We start from the raw sequence: 14186 nt of genomic DNA, 5'->3' as shown, positions 1-14186 counted from the left end.
CTGACCAGAAGCTCTCGGGGTGTGCGAGAACACGTGGGCGGACGAAGAGAGAGCAGTAGGAGTAGCAGTGTTATCTGTGGTGATCCATGTTTCCGTCAGTGCCAAGAAGTCGAGGGACTGGAGGCAGGCATAGGCTGAGATGAACTCTGCCTTGTTGGCCGCAGATCGGCAGTTCCAGAGGCTACCGGAGACCTGGAACTCCACGTGGGTCGTGCGCGCTGGGACCAGCAGATTAGGGTGGCGCGGCCACGCGGTGTGGAGCGTTTGTATGGTCTGTGCAGGGAGGAGAGAACAGGGATAGACAGACACATAGTTGACAGGCTACAGAAGAGGCTACGCTAATGCAAAGGAGATTGGAATGACAAGTGGACTACACGTCTCGAATGTTCAGAAAGTTGAGCTTACGTAGCAAGAATCTTATTGACTAAAATTATTAAAAATGATACAGTACTGCTGAAGTAGGCTAGCTGGCAGTGGCTGCGTTGTTGACTTTGTAGGCTAGCTGGCAGTGGCTGCATTGTTGATTCGGGGGCTAGCTGGCTAGCTAGCAGTGTTGATTACGTTACGTTGCGTTAAAAGAACGACAATAGCTGGCTAGGTAACCTAGAAAATCGCTCTAGACTACACAATTATCTTTGATACAGAGACGGCTATGTAGCTAGCTACGATCAAACAAATCAAACCGTTGTACTGTAATGAAATGAAATGAAAATGTGATACTACCTGTGGAGCGAGGCGGAATGTGACCGGGTTGTTAAGTTCTATCCGGTAGACGTTGGCTAGCTGTTGGCTAGCTAGCAGTGTCTCCTACGTTAAGGACGACAAATAGCTGGCTAGCTAACCTCGGTAAATTAAGATAATCACTCTAAAACTACACACTCTAAACTACACAATTATCTTGGATACGAAGACAGCAAAGACAACTATGTAGCTAGCTAACACTACACTAATCAAGTCGTTCAGTTGAGGGTAGTAGTTACTACAGTGCTGCTATACGGTAGACGGTGGACGTTAGCTAGCTGGCTAGCTGCTGGGCAGATAGCAGTGTAGGCTACGTTAGGACGACGAAATACGATAATTACGCAATTATCTTTGATACAAAGACAGCTATGTAGCTAGCTAAGAAGAAATTGCTAAGATTAGACAAATCAAACCGTTGTACTATAATGAAATGTAATGAAAAGTTATACTACCTGCAGACCGAAGTGCGTATGCGACTGCAGTTTTAAGAAAATACATCATATGTAAAAGATAAGATAAGAATAACAAATCATTAAAGAGCAGCAGTAAATAATAGCGGACGTGAGTCCTATGGTTTGGTAGTCATTTAGGAAGGTTATCTTAGTGTTCTTGAGCACAGGGACTATGGTGGTGTGCTTGAAACATGTTGGTATTACAGACTCAGACAGGGAGAGGTTGAAAATGTCAGTGAAGACACTTGCCAGTTGGTCAGCGCATAATCAGAGTACATGCTCTGGTAATCCGTCTGGCCCTGAGACCTTGTGAATGTTGACCTGAAACATAAAACCAAGCCAGTGGCCTTATGGTTAGTGTTCCGCCTGAGATTGGAAGGTTGGGAGTTTAATCCCCAGCAAGTCATACCAAAGACTGTAAAAATAGGACCCAATGTGTCTCTGCTTGACACTCACATAAGGATAGTTGAATACCTCCATAAGCAAACAGGAAAACGCTCATCCAGAGGTGGTGCTTCTAGAGGCAGGGGACTTTAATGCATGGAAACTTACATTTCTATCAGCATGTTAAATGTGCAACAAGAGGGGGAAAAAACTCTAGACCACCTTTACTCCACACACAGAGACGCGTACAAAGCTCTCCCTCGCCCTCCATTTGGCAAATCTGACCATAATTCTAACCTCCTGATTCCTCCTTACAAGCAAAAATGAAAGCAGGAATCACCAGTGACTCAGTTTATAAAAAAGTGGTCAGATGAAGCAGATCCTAAACTACATGACTTTTTTGCTAGTACAGACTGGAATATGTTCCGGGATTCTTCAGATGGCATTGAGGAGTACACCACATCAATCACTGGCTTCATCAATAAGTGCATCGATGACGTCGTCCCCACAATGATGGTACATACATACCCCAACCAGAAGCCATGGATTACAGGCAACATTCGCACTGAGCTAAAGGGAAGAGCTGCCGCTTTCAAGGAGCGGGACCCTAACCCGGAAGCTTATAAGAAATCCTGCTATGCCCTCAGACAAACCATCAAACAGGCAAAGTATCAATACAGGACAAAGATCGAATCGCACTACACCGGCTTCGATGCTCGTCGGATGTGGCAGGGCTTACAAACCATTACAGACTGCAAAGGGAAGCACAGTTGAGTGCTGCCCAGTGACACAAGTCTACCAGATGAGCTAAATAACTTCTATGTTCGCTTCGAAGCAAGTAACTCTGAAACATGCATGAGAGCATCAGCTGTTCCGGACGACTGTGTGATCACAGGTCACTATTGTAGAATAAACCTGGGTCAATGGAAACCTGCCTAATTTCAAGAAAGCTTATTTATAGATAATTAACTTTTCTGTGGTAATCAAATGGCAATTTTGTGACGTCACACATTGTATGCTTAGGCTAAATAATGTAGTGATTTTGTAGTATGTTGCATTGTATTGTAGATGCCCGCAGTGCACACTTGTAAATTAACTTTTCTAAATAAAAATTAAATATCTATTGTATGTTTTTGTGAAATTACCTGCGTTTTTGTTCCAATTCTTATTCTTTTGTAAAAGTGATTTGTTCCTGCTGAAGAGGAAATGCATTGTACGTTGTGATGTGGTCATATGGAAATCATGTGTATGTTCCCTCAGCCCTATAATCCCTCAGCCTAAACCTTACCTTAACCAACTAATATATTTGTCTGAGGTCGTTTTTATTGATCTCAAATTCTTATGTTCGTCAGTGTCAAAGTAGCCTGTCATTTTGATAATTTGTGCTGCATTATAAAAGATTCTGCCAAAGTCTCCAGTCATGTAAAATTAGTTAGAACTGCATGAAATGGATTTATAAAAGGCAAAAAATGTGGACCCTCCCCCTGGGCAAAAGCTAGTTGATTCCACGTCATTTCAACCAAAAAAGTCTATGTGAAGACGTTGAATCTACTTGGAACGCTCATTGGATTTGCAAAAAGTCATCAATTTAAGGGCGTTTTGTCTTTTTTTTCACACAACTTTTAACCTAAATCCAATGATGTTCATTTTTGGGTTGATTTCACATTGAATTTACATTAATTGACAACTCAACCAAATGTAAATCAAAACTAGACATTGATCTGAATTCTGTTTCCAGTGGGCTAGGCTACTAAAATGTTCCCATGTGTGCAATTTCTGTTAGCACCTCTCTACTCTGCTTCTCTATGCCACTACGCAAATGTGATGATATGTATGCAATGCTTTATTATAAAGGTGACATTTTCTCATGTGTTCCGGTACCTGTTAAATGTAGGCCTACATTCCATGAAACATGCAGGTCTTGACATTAACCTGTTTATCTACTTGTCCTTCAAACAAGGTGACTAAAAATGTTGTTGTGTTGTTTGATGCAAGAAACCACTTTAAAAAATAAAATGCATTATTATTGCCATTCCATTATTACAGAGAATTGGACAGATTATGCTACTCTCTGGTTACTGGCTACTTAGCTTATTCAAGACGGTCTCAAAATGCAACACTGTCCCTTTAAGACACAAAAAAAGCTCTTTACCTGACTAGTTTTTCAAAGATGTCTAGAAATGTATATGTTTTGTGCTCTTGTAGGAAGCAATCACTCTCCTATAGTTGACTACAAATTATCTATAACTTGGCTAATAACTCACTAACTAGCAAAGAATTTGAACAAAATGTGCACATGTGGCTACATGCAGATCTTGCTTCGATCTCAAAACAAGCACATCTACTCACAACCGCTCATGCTGTAAACACAGTGCAGTTCAAAGTAAATGGCACAGATCCATATATGGCAATGGTCTATTTGCATATAGACCTACTGCAGTTCTGGTTGTTTATGCCACACCGGTCTGTGTAGAGTACGAGCTGAGTAGTGTGTGTCAATCTAATAGAATCCTACTCCGATGTGTTCTGCCTACAACAACATCTCTTGCATAGTTAATTTTGTTTCAGTATGTTGCATTTAAGTGGCTAATACTGTGTTAATATGTTCACAATTGCCACAGTATAGGGAAACGTTGATAGTGTTAACAGTTGTCAGCAACCAGCGAGGTAGATGCGCTTTTTCAGTTCAGTGATTTTAAATCTGGGTGGTAAATTAGTTCAATCGCAGTCACTACACAAACTTTGAGTGGGTGTGTGCTTGAGAGAAAGAAGGGAGGATTGTGAGGAAGAGAGAGAGAGATCGACATCAGAGAGGATGTGATAGATGGAGAGACCTCTATCAAATCCTCTCCGATGTCGATCTCTCTCTCTTCCTCACCGATCTTCCCTTCTTTCTCTCAAATACACACCCACTCACAGTGTGACTGCTGTTTAACACATATACCACCCAGATTAAAATCACTGAATTGAAGAGAGATTCGTCTGCCTCGCTGTCTCGCTTCTCTTTCCACTGTCTCCATCTCTAAATCAAATCAAATCAAATTTTATTTGTCACATACACATGGTTAGCAGATGTTAATGCGAGTGTAGCGAAATGCTTGTGCTTCTAGTTCCGACAATGCAGTGATAACCAACAAGTAATCTAACTAACAATTCTAAAACTACTGTCTTATACACAGTGTAAGGGGATAAAGAATATGTACATAAGGATATATGAGTGAGTGATGGTACAGAGCAGCAAACAGTAGATGGTATCGAGTACAGTATATACATATGAGATGAGTATGTAGACAAAGTAAACAAAGTGGCATAGTTAAAGTGGCTAGTGATACATGTATTACATAAGGATGCAGTCGATGATGTAGAGTACAGTATATACGTATGCATATGAGATGAATAATGTAGGGTAAGTAACATTATATAAGGTAGCATTGTTTAAAGTGGCTAGTGATATATTTACATCATTTCCCATCAATTCCCATTATTAAAGTGGCTGGAGTTGGGTCAGTGTCAATGACAGTGTGTTGGCAGCAGCCACTCAATGGTGGCTGTTTAACAGTCTGATAGCCTTGAGATAGAAGCTGTTTTTCAGTCTCTCAGTCCCAGCTTTGATGCACCTGTACTGACCTCGCCTTCTGGATGATAGCGGGGTGAACAGGCAGTGGTTTGGGTGGTTGATGTCCTTGATGATCTTTATGGCCTTCCTGTAACATCGGGTGGTGTAGGTGTCCTGGAGGGCAGGTAGTTTGCCCCGGTGATGCGTTGTGCAGACCTCACTACCCTCTGGAGAGCCTTACGGTTGAGGGCGGAGCAGTTGCCGTACCAGGCGGTGATACAGCCCGCCAGGATGCTCTCGATTGTGCATCTGTAGAAGTTTGTGAGTGCTTTTGGTGACAAGCCAAATTTCTTCAGCCTCCTGAGGTTGAAGAGGCGCTGCTGCGCCTTCTTCACGACGCTGTCAGTGTGAGTGGACCAATTCAGTTTGTCTGTGATGTGTATGCCGAGGAACTTAAAACTTGCTACCCTCTCCACTACTGTTCCATCAATGTGGATAGGGGGGTGTTCCCTCTGCTGTTTCCTGAAGTCCACAATCATCTCCTTAGTTTTGTTGACGTTGAGTGTGAGGTTATTTTCCTGACACCACACTCCGAGGGCCCTCACCTCCTCCCTGTAGGCCGTCTCGTCGTTGTTGGTATCAATCAAACCTACTACTGTTGTGTCATCTGCAAACTTGATGATTGAGTTGGAGGCGTGCGTGGCCACGCAGTCGTGGGTGAACAGGGAGTACAGGAGAGGGCTCAGAACGCACCCTTGTGGGGCCCCCGTGTTGAGGATCAGCGGGGAGGAGATGTTGTTGCCTACCCTCACCACCTGGGGGCGGCCCGTCAGGAAGTCCAGTACCCAGTTGCACAGGGCGGGGTCGAGACCCAGGGTCTCGAGCTTGATGACGAGCTTGGAGGGTACTATGGTGTTGAATGCCGAGCTGTAGTCGATGAACAGCATTCTCACATAGGTATTCCTCTTGTCCAGGTGGGTTAGGGCAGTGTGCAGTGTGGTTGAGATTGCATCGTCTGTGGACCTATTTGGGCGGTAAGCAAATTGGAGTGGGTCTAGGGTGTCAGGTAGGGTGGAGGTGATATGGTCCTTGACTAGTCTCTCAAAGCACTTCATGATGACGGAAGTGAGTGCTACAGGGCGGTAGTCGTTTAGCTCAGTTACCTTAGCTTTCTTGGGAACAGGAACAATGGTGGCCCTCTTGAAGCATGTGGGAACAGCAGACTGGTATAGGGATTGATTGAATATGTCCGTAAACACACCGGCCAGCTGGTCTGCGCATGCTCTGAGGGCGCGGCTGGGGATGCCGTCTGGGCCTGCAGCCTTGCGAGGGTTAACACGTTTAAATGTCTTACTCACCTCGGCTGCAGTGAAGGAGAGACCGCATGTTTTCGTTGCAGGCCGTGTCAGTGGCACTGTATTGTCCTCAAAGCGGGCAAAAGTTATTTAGTCTGCCTGGGAGCAAGACATCCTGGTCCGTGACTGGGCTGGGTTTCTTCTTGTAGTCCGTGATTGACTGTAGACCCTGCCACATGCCTCTTGTGTCTGAGCCATTGAATTGAGATTCCACTTTGTCTCTGTACTGACGCTTAGCTTGTTTAATAGCCTTGCGGAGGGAATAGCTGCATTGTTTATATTCGGACATGTTACCAGACACCTTGCCCTGATTAAAAGCAGTGGTTCGCACTTTCAGTTTCACGCGAATGCTGCCATCAATCCACGGTTTCTGGTTTGGGAATGTTTTTATCGTTGCTATGGGAACGACATCTTCGACGCACGTTCTAATGAACTCGCACACCGAATCAGCGTATTCGTCAATATTTTCATCTGACGCAATACGAAACATGTCCCAGTCCACGTGATGGAAGCAGTCTTGGAGTGTGGAGTCAGCTTGGTCTGACCAGCGTTGGACAGACCTCAGCGTGGGAGCCTCTTGTTTAAGTTTCTGCCTGTAGGCAGGGATCAACAAAATGGAGTCGTGGTCAGCTTTTCCGAAAGGGGGGCGGGGCAGGGCCTTATATGCGTCGCGGAAGTTAGAGTAACAATGATCCAAGGTTTTACCACCCCTGGTTGCGCAATCGATATGCTGATAAAATTTAGGGAGTCTTGTTTTCAGATTAGCTTTGTTAAAATCCCCAGCTACAATGAATGCAGCCTCCGGATAAATGGTTTCCAGTTTGCAAAGAGTTAAATAAAGTTCGTTCAGAGCCATCGATGTGTCTGCTTGGGGGGGATATATACGGCTGTGATTATAATCGAAGAGAATTCTCTTGGAAGATAATGCGGTCTACATTTGATTGTGAGGAATTCTAAATCAGGTGAACAGAAGGATTTGAGTTCCTGTATGTTTCCTTCATCACACCATGTCTCGTTAGTCATGAGGCATACGCCCCGCCGCTCTTCTTACCAGAAAGATGTTTGTTTCTGTCGGCGCGATGCGTGGAGAAACCCGTTGGCTGCACCGCATCGGATAGCGTCTTCCCAGTAAGCCATGTTTCCGTGAAGCAGAGAACATTGCAGTCTCTGATGTCCCTCTGGAATGCTACCCTTGCTCGGATTTCATCAACCTTGTTGTCAAGAGACTGGACATTGGCAAGAAGAATGCTGGGGAGTGGTGCGCGATGTGCCCTTGTCCGGAGTCTGACCAGAAGACCGCTACGTTTCCCTCTTTTTCGGAGTCGTTTTCTTGGGTCGCTGCATGCGATCCATTCCGTTGTCCTGTTTGTAAGGCAGAACACAGGATCCGCGTCGCGGAAAACATATTCTTGGTCGTACTGATGGTGAGTTGACGCTGATCTTATATTCAGTAGTTCTTCTCGACTGTATGTAATGAAACCTAAGATGACCTGGGGTACTATTGTAAGAAATAACACATAAAAAACAAAAAACTGCATAGTTTCCTAGGAACGCGAAGCGAGGCGGCCATCTCTGTCGGCGCCGGAAGTGGAAGCTACCCTCTCCCTTTTATTTATTCTATAAGTGGAAGTGTGTGAAGTAAAGCCAGCGTGTGAAGCCGGTGTTAATGGAAAAATATGCAGCAACAGGTTGAATTTATTCACTAGTCATTGCATGAGGGAAAGGGCAGGTGGATGGATGAAACTATTCCCAGTCGAGGTGGGGATACTCATGACAGAGAACACGCACATTTGACGTGACAATTCAGTTGACGGGACTCATAGGGCTGGTTTCCTGGACACAGATTAAGCCTAGGCCGGGATTAAATCCAAGCCGCTTTATAGAGCAGAACATTGAACTTTACATTTAAAGGGGAAAATCCACTCCGCTCACTTCGACTCAAGTGCCTATATGCAGTAGAGGTATGTGCTAGGCGTTGGTTTGGGATTTAGGGTATAGCTTGATGACATTAAATATGGTGTACATGCCCATGGGACATTTGCAATCATTTAAATGAGAACACAGTGTGCAGCGAGGAATACACTCCAGGGATATAGACACATACACAAATATGAATAAATGCATACACTATACATACAAAAGTATGTGGACACCCCTTCAAATTAGTGGATTCGGCTACTTCAGCCACACCCGTTGCCGACAGGGGTATAAAATCGAGCACATGACCATGCAATCTCCATAGACAAACATTTGCAGTAGTATGTGGTACCCTTACTGAAGAGCACAGTGACTTTCAATGTGGCACCGTCATAGGATGCCAGCTTTCCAACAAGTCAGTTCATCAAATCTCTGCCCTTCTAGAGCTGCCCCGGTCAACTGTAAGTGCTGTTATTGTCAAGTGGAAACGTCTAGGAACAACAACGGCTCAGCTGTGAAATGGTAGGCCACACAAGCTGAAAGAACAGCACCACTGAGTGCTTCTGGAAGCAACGTCAGCACAAGAACTCCACGCACAATGCCAAGCGTCAGCTGGAGTGGTTTAAAGCTCAATGCAATTGGACTCTGGAGCAGTAGAAACGCATTCTCTAGAGTGATGAATCACACTTCACCATCTGGCATTCCTACGGACAAAATCTGAATTTGGCAGATGTCAGAAGAACGCTACCTGCCCCAATGCATAGTGCCAGCTGTAAGGTTTGGTGGAGGAATAATGGTCTGGAGCTGTTTTTCATGCTTTGGGCTAGGCCCTTTAGTTCCAGTGAAGAGAAATCTTAACGCAACAGCATACAATAACATTCTAGATTATTCTGAACTTCCAACTTTATGTCAAACGTTTGGGGAAGACCCTTTCCTGTTTCATCTTGACACCTGTGCACAACGCGAGGTCCATACTGAAATGGTTTGTCGAGATGGGTGTGGAAGAACTTGACTTGCCTGCACAGAGCCTTTACCTCAACCCCATCGAACACCGTTGGGATGAATTGGAACGCCAACTGCGAGCCAGGCCTAATCGTCCAACATCAGTGCCCGACCTCACTAATGCTCTTGTGGCTAAAAGGAAGCAAGTCGCCGCAGCAATGTTCCAACATCTAGTGGAAAGCCTTCCCAGAATAGTGGAGGCTGTTATAGCAGCAAAAGGGGGATCAACTCCATATTAATGCCCATGACTTTGGAATGAGATGTTTGACATGCATTTGTCCACATACTTTAGGTCATGTAGTGTATATACGCATTCACACACAGGAGAATGTGCAAACACACACACACACAACATTGGACAATGCATTTGCAAACACACACACACACACACACACACACACACACACACACACACACACACTGTAACCAGTCCTTCTTTCGATTGCAGACAATACTAGCTTCCATGCAGATAGAATGCACCTATGCATCCATGGTGACCGGAGAATGTTAATCTTTTTCCAGGTGAGCAAAGAGGGTTTTGCTCGATTGTATTTTTTGAGCAAGGTAATTTCTGAGAGGTTGAGAGAAAATAAAGAGAGATTTACTGCATAAATTAAAAGTTTACTTACCCATGAACTCGATGCCCAGTTCACCCGCTGCTCCATCCAAGGACACAGTGAATAAGAGAGGGAGAGAAAAAGTGATGGATACAGTGAGAGAGAGGGAGGGGGATGGAGACAGAGAGAGGGGGAATAGATTAAGAAAAAGTGTGGGAGAGCAATGTACAGAGAGAGGAGATGGGAAGAATAAGGGGAGAGAAAGAGTGGGAAGACAATACAGCATTATTGAACAGCATTTTATATGAAACACAGTCATAACACTCACTCAGGCTTTACCCACTGGAGCACTGCAGCTACATTACAAGAACCTGGACTTTGGTTGACTTGCCTCCCCAAAATCCCTTTTATTTTCTGTTGAATATTTTTTTTTCAAACATAGAAATTAATACTAGAATTGAGACAGACCTAAAATGCCTTTCATGTTCCAAGTCCAGACAATAAAACTAGTACCTATGTTGAAGTGATAATTGTTCGCTCACCACCTCTCTGACCACAACCTTATGTTTGTTTCAATACTCTACTTAGCTATCCCAGTTCTTCTGCTCACAAGACTGTCAGTAAAGACAGACACACGCACACAGACTAATGTAGGCTTAAACACACACACACACACACACACACACACACACAGACCGTGTGCGCCTTTTCTCCATGCATTAAAGCATTTTTCCACAATCCCAGAGCTGGGGCGATAGATAACCTGTTGTTGCACTCGTGTTCCCTTCATCCTTCATCCTCCTCCTCCCTTTTGACGTCACTGTAATAGAATCTAATTTAAATTTAAATTAAACCCTCACACTTAATTCCTTAACTGACAGAGGTGGTCTGGGTTTGAAAATAGAATGCGGCTTGCAGGTCCTGGTTACAGATTATTTGGTGGCCACAGTCAAGAAAGAAGGGAGAAGCAAAACTCCAAACAGTGTGAAAATCGTATGTTAGGAGATGCATTTTGACAGTATCATGGCAAATGTGTCAATGTCATACGAGTCATAATCCCATAATATACCTTGGTTTCACAGAAAACTAAAAGTATGTTACAACCCTTTATAAAGGGTACTCAAGGGTACCTTCATGTAAAGTGCGACAAAAATGTAAAATGGCCAAACGATTAAAACACACTGGATATATAGGCAAGCAAACTGAATGAGTCAGAATTAGCTGCCAGTGGTGCTCCCATTTAGCTTAAAGTGGTCTCCAGAGAATGGCATTAATCTGAATGAGATAAAAGAGGGAGAAATGGTAGTGACAGGGGTAGGCATGATTGCAGATTTTAGCTCTGCCATTGACAATCGTGAGAGGTGGTTTGACATTTGAGACAAAGTTTTTACCATTGCGGTGAAAATACTTTTGACAGGCCCGGAACAGTCTCTTATTGATGCTGCCAGTTCAGTATTGCCGATTCACGCGTACCCACCGATTTCCCACCACAACAACCCAACATTTATCTCCTTTAATCGCTCTACTGTCATCGCCTGCACAGATGATGTCATTAAGCACTGATGCACATCTGTTCCTCTGGCATCACCGAGATAGGTCTGGAAAATGTGTACAGTCATGAAGCAATACCCCCCATCCTTTGCTCTGGCATCTCAAGGCACCCTTGGGAGGTATTTGTGCCATCATGTGGAACCTTGAGTAACCATGGAGAATATGAGGAGGCCATGCTCCACGTCTCTAGTCGTTTGGGGTGATTACGAAGAACAAATCTGTGCCGCTGGGGAAATAATAGCAGGAGTGAATCAAATCTTAATCCTTCCTTTAGTTGGTGGTGAGAGGGAGCCTGGTTCTGGCTACCGCTAGCTGCTGCTGCTTACACGGTCCTAATACCTTGACAGATAAATACCCTAATTAGACCCGCTTTCTTTCCAAGAGAGCCAGTCGTGAAAGCTTTCGCGTTGTTATTATGGGGTGTTGTGTGTAAATTGTTGAGGAACATTTTTTTATTTAATTTATTGAAAAAGATGAGCTCAGAGAAAAGATCAAACAGATCCCACTGTCAGATTCCACAGCAATGAGGAGAACTGAAATATTAGCTGAAGATTTCATTTCAAAACTTGATGAGGCCATTCAGAATGCACCAAGCATTTCATTAGCTATGGATGCATCAACAGATAATTTACATTTACATTTACATTTAAGTCATTTAGCAGACGCTCTTATCCAGAGCGACTTACAAATTGGTGCGTTCACCTTAAGACATCCAGTGGAACAGCCACTTTACAATAGTGCATCTAAATATTTTAAGGGGGTGAGAAGGATTACTTTATCCTATCCTAGGTATTCCTGAAAGAGGTGGGGTTTCAGGTGTCTCCGGAAGGTGGTGATTGACTCCGCTGTCCTGGCGTCGTGAGGGAGTTTGTTCCACCATTGGGGGGCCAGAGCAGCGAACAGTTTTGACTGGGCTGCGCAGGAACTGTACTTCCTCAGTGGTAGGGAGGCGAGCAGGCCAGAGGTGGATGAACGCAGTGCCCTTGTTTGGGTGTAGGGCCTGATCAGAGCCTGGAGGTACTGAGGTGCCGTTCCCCTCACAGCTCCGTAGGCAAGCACCATGGTCTTGTAGCGGAAGCGAGCTTCAACTGGAAGCCAGTGGAGAGAGCGGAGGAGCGGGGTGACGTGAGAGAACTTGGGAAGGTTGAACACCAGACGGGCTGCGGCGTTCTGGATGAGTTGTAGGGGTTTAATGGCACAGGCAGGGAGCCCAGCCAACAGCGAGTTGCAGTAATCCAGACGGGAGATGACAAGTGCCTGGATTAGGACCTGCGCTGCTTCCTGTGTGAGGCAGGGTCGTACTCTGCGGATGTTGTAGAGCATGAACCTACAAGAACGGGCCACCACCTTGATGTTAGTTGAGAACGACAGGGTGTTGTCCAGGATCACGCCAAGGTTCTTAGCGCTCTGGGAGGAGGACACAATGGAGTTGTCAACCGTGATGGCGAGATCATGGAATGGGCAGTCCTTCCCCGGGAGGAAGAGCAGCTCCGTCTTGCCGAGGTTCAGCTTGAGGTGGTGATCCGTCATCCACACTGATATGTCTGCCAGACATGCAGAGATGCGATTCGCCACCTGGTCATCAGAAGGGGGAAAGGAGAAGATTAATTGTGTGTCATCTGCATAGCAATGATAGGAGAGACCATGTGAGGTTATGACAGAGCCAAGTGACTTGGTGTATAGCGAGAATAGGAGAGGGCCTAGAACAGAGCCCTGGGGGACGCCAGTGGTGAGAGCGCGTGGTGAGGAGACAGATTCTCGCCACGCCACCTGGTAGGAGCGACCTGTCAGGTAGGACGCAATCCAAGCGTGGGCCGCGCCGGAGATGCCCAACTCGGAGAGGGTGGAGAGGAGGATCTGATGGTTCACAGTATCGAAGGCAGCCGATAGGTCTAGAAGGATGAGAGCAGAGGAGAGAGAGTAAGCTTTAGCAGTGCGGAGGGCCTCCGTGATACAGAGAAGAGCAGTCTCAGTTGAATGACTAGTCTTGAAACCTGACTGATTTGGATCAAGAAGGTCATTCTGAGAGAGATAGCGGGAGAGCTGGCCAAGGACGGCACGTTCAAGAGTTTTGGAGAGAAAAGAAAGAAGGGATACTGGTCTGTAGTTGTTGACATCGGAGATGATAGCTTCTGATGTTTGTCAGATATTTTAACGAAACAAAGAAGGAATTCTGTGAGTGGTTGTTGGTCTTAACAAATCTATAATGACACACACAGGGACATGAGGCCATCAAAGGGATGCTGACAAAAAGGGGGATAGATCTCAAGTCACTGGTCTCCATCACCACAGATGGAGCTCCAGCCATGATAGGAAGAGGGAGTGGACTGGTTTCACATTTGAAAGAGGACCACCCTAACCTGACATTATATCACTGCATCATCCATAAATCTCTCCTGTGTGCCAGTCTGGGAAAATAGTATTCGGAGGTCATGACAATGATGATGGAAACTGATACACTTTTTGAGAGCAACATCATCCCTACAACACTGCCCGCTACGAGGCATTCTGACAGAGGCCAATGACAGTCTTGATGACTTACTACTGCACAACAATGTGAGATGGCTCAGCAAAGGCAGGGTTTTGGAACACTTTTGGGACATTCAGGAGGAAATCAAAGCTTTCTTATCAGAGCAAAAGAGTGACAAAGCAACTCAGCTAACAGCAGTCC

General features: G+C 45.1%; 1 protein-coding gene across 1 annotated transcript in view; it reads right to left on the bottom strand.

Annotated features, from left to right (window-relative positions):
* Window positions 1-14186, bottom strand: part of nrg3b (neuregulin 3b) — a 438765-nt gene that overhangs the window by 66301 nt on the left and 358278 nt on the right. The window contains exon 4 of the mRNA XM_029629772.2: window positions 10037-10063. Within this exon, the coding sequence (XP_029485632.1) occupies window positions 10037-10063 (27 nt within the window). The remainder of the gene's footprint in view (window positions 1-10036; window positions 10064-14186) is intronic.

The sequence above is a fragment of the Oncorhynchus nerka genome, linkage group LG23, assembly GCF_034236695.1.
Source record: "Oncorhynchus nerka isolate Pitt River linkage group LG23, Oner_Uvic_2.0, whole genome shotgun sequence".
Taxonomy (NCBI): domain Eukaryota; kingdom Metazoa; phylum Chordata; class Actinopteri; order Salmoniformes; family Salmonidae; genus Oncorhynchus; species Oncorhynchus nerka.
The sequence above is the reverse complement of the archived record's forward strand: the minus strand, read 5'-3'. Positions and strand labels throughout refer to the sequence as shown.